The 6,945-nt window shown below is 36.2% G+C and overlaps 2 protein-coding genes across 2 annotated transcripts; one reads left to right on the forward strand and one right to left on the reverse strand.

Annotated features, from left to right (window-relative positions):
* The first annotated feature begins 399 nt into the window (after positions 1 to 399).
* On the forward strand, positions 400 to 2,083 carry LOC110745218 (thylakoid lumen 15.0 kDa protein). Its single transcript, XM_021945299.2, has 6 exons — positions 400 to 685; positions 763 to 866; positions 1,069 to 1,159; positions 1,375 to 1,443; positions 1,569 to 1,678; positions 1,800 to 2,083. Exons 1-6 carry the CDS (start codon positions 484 to 486, stop codon positions 1,890 to 1,892), a joined length of 669 nt encoding a protein of 222 aa, XP_021800991.1. The 5' UTR covers positions 400 to 483; the 3' UTR covers positions 1,893 to 2,083.
* Positions 2,084 to 3,748: 1,665 nt separating this feature from the next.
* Positions 3,749 to 4,441, reverse strand: LOC110746998 (SAUR-like auxin-responsive protein family). The gene has a single exon (XM_021947215.2). It carries the CDS (start codon positions 4,323 to 4,325, stop codon positions 3,903 to 3,905), a length of 423 nt encoding a protein of 140 aa, XP_021802907.2. The 5' UTR covers positions 4,326 to 4,441; the 3' UTR covers positions 3,749 to 3,902.
* Positions 4,442 to 6,945: the final 2,504 nt, after the last annotated feature.

Below are 6,945 nucleotides of genomic sequence, written 5' to 3' on the forward strand. Positions count from 1 at the left end.
AGAGAGACCTCATTGTCTGATGAAACCAATCCTTATCCCACGGAATTTGTCACCAAAATACAATTAAGCCGTAGTACCCCTAAAGAAAATGGAATCTAAAAATCTATAGTTCTATTTGCTGCGTTGTGAAGAAAATGTTTACGACCTACTTCCTTTATGAGTTTAGCATAAACTTCGAATACGTGCAATCACGTGCAAGTCACACGAATTTGGTAAATTAGGAGGTACATATTTGTATATGTATCTTTTTCCATGTGGGTTAAAATTTTTATAAAATTATCAATGGGAATTTGGGACTTCTTTTAATATTGTGATTATTTTAGAAAATAAAGTAAAGAAAAACAGCCGAATTTTGGAGATTTTTAAAGAATCCCTGGTGAAAATTAAAAAAACCCCCAAAAAATAACAGAAATAGAAAATAACCCACGTCTTCCATTATCCTAAAAGCCTTTGCAGCTGCCACGGTCCTAGCTGAACTAAACAATGGCATTTCTCCATCCTCCATGTTCATCTCCCACTTCCCAAACAACCTCACGTCTTCCATTCACGCCACTGATCACTGCGTCCTCTCATCTCTCTTCAACCCAAAAGCCAACCCAATTGAGCAACTGGGTCTCGGAGTTTCGGTCCAAGTCTTTAAATTTGGTGCTCTCAGGGGCTCTCACGCTCGGATTATCTCTCTCAGGCAAGTACTCTCATTTTCTGCAATTTCATAACAGATTAACATGCTGAAAATGTGAAAAAGACTTTAAATTTCTGCAGGAGTAGGACCTGCGGAGGCAAAAGTTGGGGTGAACAAGCCAGAATTGCTTCCCAAAGAGTTCAGTCCTGTAATTGATGTAGCTGGCTTCCTCTCTGATGGTCAGGTGTGTTTTCTTATTTATTGCTTATTTGTTGGTTTTATATGGTTTTCCTGGATTCTTGGGTTGAAATTGAAAATGGAAAACTTGCATTGCATCTATTATATGGGACATTAATAATATCATAGTGTCTTTTGAACATTGACATCAAAATTGAAATCTAAGAATTAAGCTGAGGTGCTTATAATTAATGTATGGTAATTTTCAGGAGAAAAGACTAGCCCAAGAGATTGATAACATAGAGAAAGATACTGGATTCAAGTTGAGGGTTCTTGCACAGAACTATCCTGACACACCAGGTGTGCTTACTGTTCTGTAAGACTTTGGCATTCAGAGTGTTTGCTTTTATTTTTTTTAATTTCTATATAGGTTTTGCAAGAAAATGCTCTCTTGTCACACAGTCTAACATGTTTATGTTGCCAAATTGTAAATTAGAATTATTGTTAAGAGACCAATCTGAATGTGTGAGAAGATAAAATTAACCCTGGTTTTGCAATATTTCCATGTTTTGCAGGTTTGGCAATTAAAGATTTCTGGCAAGTGGATGATAGAACTATTGTCTTTGTTGCTGATCCCACCTTTGGTAATGTATTCATGCGTACCAATCTTGTGTTATAACTTATATTGTATGAGTTTTTTCTTCTTTTCTTTGTACTACCTCTACCATAGATTATTTGTATTGATGGGTCTCTTGCTCTCTTTGAGCAGGCAATATACTGAACTTCAACGTGGGGGCTTCCATTGATCTCGATGTTCCACGTAGCTTTTGGAGCCGTTTGGCCGGGAAATATGGAAATATATTCTACTGGAAAGAGAAGGTGAAGTTCCATCATTGCTTAGATATATCTATGTTTGTAATGAGGTTGATTGCATTGCACAAGATTTTCTGAAGAAAAAGAGTATGGTTGTAACTTGTATCTGCTGGATTGAATGGAACAGGGAGAAGACGGAGCGATTGAAGCTGCAGTAATGGCAATATCTAGCTGCTTGAAAGAACCTGTAGGCTCCGATAATTGCTCTGAGGTAAAATAATACAATGACTACTTAACAATGGCTCCTTCATTTGCACCCTGTCCATTTTGTAAATGTTGTTGAGATTTGTATGACATCGGTTAACAAAATGCTAAATTGCTTGTTCTAAATGAGCAACTTCTCAGTGACTGTTCTTGTGTTGAAAATCAGAATAATGTTCATTCCATAATCTTATCAATACTTTTGAATTTTGCAAGGAGTTTGTAACTCAAGTGGTTAAGAATAGTTAGCCGTGCACGGTGCACCTGAGTTTCTATGTTCAAATAACCCCACTTTGTGTGGGTGGCAAGCAAATTAGGCACAGTTATAACCATGTTTATTCTTATCATGGGTTTGTTTTAAGAAAACATATACAATATCGCTTGATACTTGGAAAATATTTTGATATAAAAGGCAAGCTGATGTGCTTAATTATAATGTGTACGTACTAATTCATATGACCATATTTCACCATATAGTTCTCACAAGAGACTCAAATTGAAGCTCAATTGTAGCTTAGTTTGCTATAGCTTCAAAGTTTTGGAAGCAATCCTGCACTTTCGGCTGACAATAAAAATGACTTTCAATCCATTTCATCTTTTAAATTATAAATCCATCTAGTGTTTCCAGACTTCGGTTACAATCATTACATTGAGGATGGTGGTGAGGGTACACCTATAGTTAAAGTGGTGAGCAAAAATGCACCCATCATTACATACGATCAGGACCAACTATTTTTCAGACACTTCCGTCAATGTCTTTCAAGTTGGGTTGTCATCAATCATCATTGTTTTGGTGCCCCAAGACTTTGCTTAATTCCATTTTTTCCACATGTCTCTACTCACTGTATAATATTTTTACATTTTGCAAATGGGTTGATCTCAAAAGTTGAGCCTCTTGAGTTGGTGGAGGTGGCATGTAAAGTCAAGGGAAGGACAATGGACTTTCATGGCATGCACCAACATGCAAGTTCTTTCAAGGTCCAAATAAATAGGGTCCACCAAGACCTAATTGTGAATATAAAATTAACCAAACAATTGGAATATACCTTGTCTAATAAAGAAATAATTATGAACAAAGAAAACAACTGCTAACGGAGGAGTTGGTTGGTGGCCACCGTCATAAGTCTCATGATCAGATCATTAGTCCATTGCCAACTATCTCTGCTCAGAAAAGCCAAAAAAGCACCAAACGTGTTGGTACTACCTGGCCAAACACGGCAAGAATCGGTTTTCTGCCCGAATCAAAATATTCCAGTCGGTTTACATGTGTGGTATTTTCTAGGAGCACCTCTCCTTTTGTATTAGTACAATCAAGAATTCTTTAATGCGGGCCAGAGTGAGGGTTCCGATGCTTATTATGATGAGTGTCCCAACCCTAAATCATGAGTGTTTGAACGTTCTCTCACATCCCGCATTAGAGAATGTCATACTACAAGACATACGAGTCTAAAATAAATGCGAAAATAATTTTCTAGAAAATAGAAGTGCTAACGCTTAAGGATTTGATCATTAATGCGACAAAGAACAAAGAGAAAAATATAGCAACACTTCGCCCCGAAGTGAAGATAAACGGACTCGAACCGCTGACATCGGCCACAGGACTCAGCCCCCATGTTCGTCTCAAACTCTAAGCATTTAAATTTAAATTAAACTTTGTCATTGTTGAAAAAGTATTGAAAAAACTTTTAGTATTGGTTCAACATACAGGCACAGAAAAATTAAAAACTGAAAGTAGAGGAAGTTTGGATAGGCATAGCTCTTGCTTCAACAGGACAAAATCTTCTAATATGATAATTTTCGGATCATACTTAATTGTTGTCATCCCATTCCCCAACCCACTATGCTTACCTCAGAAGGAAGAAATGATATAAGATATAAGAATGAATTTTTCTTATATTCTTTCCATGCAGAAATCTGTCTACATCCAGTGCAAAAAGAGCACATATAACAGAGGAAATAATTAGACAGAGAAATTTACATGGCTAATAAATCATACATGAAAATGGGCTCATTCGGGTAGCAAGCTTAGCTAGTATCCTTGTATAACTGTAAGATTAATATTATTTTTACTACTATTCTTCTCCCTCCTGTTTTCTAAAATCTTATGCAACTCCTCTGGCCTGCAAGGAACAGCAAGAGCCCCCTTCTGTTCAAATCCATATTCTTCCTCAGCTTCTTCTAGCAACCTCAAAAACTCAGGGTTTTGCAAGGACTCTAATTTCACCACAAACCTCTCTGCCTCGTTGCCCTTCACTGCAAAAACAGCAAAATGCCCTTCTTTAACATCTTCTGGCACCACTGTGGCTTCATCAAAATCACTGTGGTAATGAAAGCCTCTGGCTGATAAAATGGAGAGACGACCCTTCTGCACAAGCTTCCGAATGAGCAGCCTCAGCGTCACGAGACCTCGAATGTCGTCTGGTTTCTTTGATCGGATTTTCAGTGTAGACATATTATTGTGTGTTGAGGACTTGGACTCAAGAGCTTGCTTGTTTTGTTTATTTTGATGGGTGATGGTGATTTTCTGTGGAGGGTGTGTTTTATAGTGGGTTTTTGAGAAGGAAGCCAGAGTGGGAAAAGAAGGAAACTTCTGTTTCATTGTGGAGCCTTTTGCATCTAATGTAGGTGCCATGGACGACATGTCATTTAATGCAAACGTTTTGATGAGTCAACATCGCATCCAAATGTCCTCACGCGGTACTCATCTCATCTCATCACTCATGATGATGATGAGTTTGTTTAATGATTTGTGAGTTTGTGATGGGAATTGGGACTTGGATCTGACGGTAAAATTTTGTACAGTCATTCAAAACTTTACAAAATATCAACACGAAATTCACACGGATTTTTTATTTATCATATTACATTATGAGACAAAATTGAGATTCATATTCAAAATGAATAAGTCTAACGGTGATTCATAAATTTAAAGTACTATATCGTGAGAAAAATAGTACGTCAATCTCCTAAGGATTAAAAAATCGTACTAACACAAAGTTGGCATGAAAATCACATAAGTTAACATTGATTGATACAAAATAGTTAAGCAGATGATTGTCTTGCACTATTAGATATAATAATATCTGAGTCTCCCGATCAATAATTCTTAGATATTATTGAAGAATAATGAGAGATGGAAACATGAAAGAATAAGGAGAATGAGAGAAAAGCATATGCCGAGCCACTAAGCCGATCTTTCATTAAACAATTACATAACATGTATACAAAACTTTCTCTACACTACATGGTACACAAGAAAATCCAAATGTCTTGGAGTGCAAGACAAGTTTACATAGGAACATTACGAATACACAAGACTTACTTTCCTAATTTACGGTAAAATTAGTGCTGCGGGAGGCTGCATTATTTTTTTACCCACTTGTTTCTGTGTAGTTACTGTGGTGTTTGGATGTAAAAAGTTTCTTGGTGTGTCGGCGAGAAGAGAATTGGTGTTTCTTAGTTAGTCTTAGTCTTTAGTCTTAGAGACAAGCAGCAGTAAAAGCGATGTTCAAGTGATCAACCGCCATCCACTTTATTTTATATTTATTTGACTATTGCCAGTGATTGGATGAGTAGGCCATAACGTCTGTGGTACACATATTTGGGAAATCAATATTATGAATTCAGGAAGAAGAAGCAGAAACTTGCTCAACAAAATGCCTCTCTATATTTGCTAAACATGTAATATTAGGCTCAAATTACTGATTCAACAGGAATATTTGATGAAATTGAAGCATCTGAATCTTTTGGGAAACTAGTAAACTCAAAATGTTCAATTATTATAGGGAATTGACTGACAATGTATATCAAGATGACACCATACTCAATTGCGGTTTCATTTTCCACGTGATGGATAAAGATAAGCAAACTCATACAATTCAAAAAATAAGTAAGGGATGTGGGGTTGGAGGTGTGGAACCCATGACTTTTTAAGAACAAGATCTAGCTCTAATTGGAGACTGCACCTTATGTATCTATCTCTCTCTCTCATCACGCAAATTTTATCATATTTAAGAAGTCAAATGTTTTAATTCTTCATTAACTTAATTTTGATTTAATAATGAATATGAGCCATTATGAATCCGTTTTTCTCATCTCATTGGATATGAAGCATAGTTGGAGTTGGGTTTTTGTTGTACTTCTCTAAATTGTATAATTGTAGAATTGTTAAAAGAAGAAACTCCTTATCTTTGGATTCAGTATGAAAATACATAATCAGCTCTGCATGCTCCAATTGAATGCATTAAAAAATCATAAAGGTATTACTTTGGATGACCTATAATGTATCTGGTTCTGCCTAATGGGTAGGGGAAGAGGGTTAAGTTTCTAATCAAAAGGGACGGGAAGGGGTCATTCCATGTGCTGCTTTATCTCATCATTTGGCTGCTCCTTCATATTTCCCTGTTCAACCTCTGCGCTGATGGCAACTACAAATCACTCATGGTATGGCAGCAAATATATGTACATGGACTTACTCTTGTGTAAAGATTCACATAAATAAGAGTTGTGTTAACGTCAGTCATATGTATAACGGTTAGCATAATTCATTTTGAAAATATTCTTTTATCAATCAATCAATTTAAGAATAGTGTATGTATATGTTAAGATTTTAGAGGAACGGACTCTTGGCCCACCACTAGCAATATTGATATTGTCCCCAACTTAACCACCTGTCTCATATAATAAATGGTTCTACTCCTAATAAAATCGAGGCCTTTTGTATAAAATCTAAGGTATTCAAATCATATTCATATTTTATATGGTATCAGAGATCGAAGAATATAAATCTAAATCATTGATCAAATTAATTCACATTTTATTATGTGTGATTTAAATTAACAGGATGATGTGACAAGAAAACATTGCCAGGTTATACTTGTCACCAATCCACTTACCATGACTCATTCGCCATCAACATTGTCTCCAAATCCTAAAAGCCAAGTTAAGATGGGACGGATGCATGTGTAATTTAATCGACTTATCAATGTCAGTACACCCCTTTTACCATTTTTGGGGTCCAATGTAGTGGGATCTTTGATGTACCTTTCTTTTGGCTGTTATAACTTATAATT

Source organism: Prunus avium, chromosome 6, assembly GCF_965620075.1.
Source record: "Prunus avium chromosome 6, drPruAviu1.hap1.1, whole genome shotgun sequence".
NCBI classification, from domain to species: domain Eukaryota; kingdom Viridiplantae; phylum Streptophyta; class Magnoliopsida; order Rosales; family Rosaceae; genus Prunus; species Prunus avium.

Coding starts and splice junctions, on each gene's coding strand:
- LOC110746998 (XM_021947215.2), bottom strand. CDS start 4,325: ATGTCTACACTGAAAATCCGATCAAAGAAACCAGACGACATTCGAGGT.
- LOC110745218 (XM_021945299.2), top strand. CDS start 484: ATGGCATTTCTCCATCCTCCATGTTCATCTCCCACTTCCCAAACAACC. Junction 1,160..1,374: donor GAACTATCCTGACACACCAG/GTGTGCTTACTG, acceptor CATGTTTTGCAG/GTTTGGCAATTAAAGATTTC. Junction 1,444..1,568: donor TGTTGCTGATCCCACCTTTG/GTAATGTATTCA, acceptor CTCTTTGAGCAG/GCAATATACTGAACTTCAAC.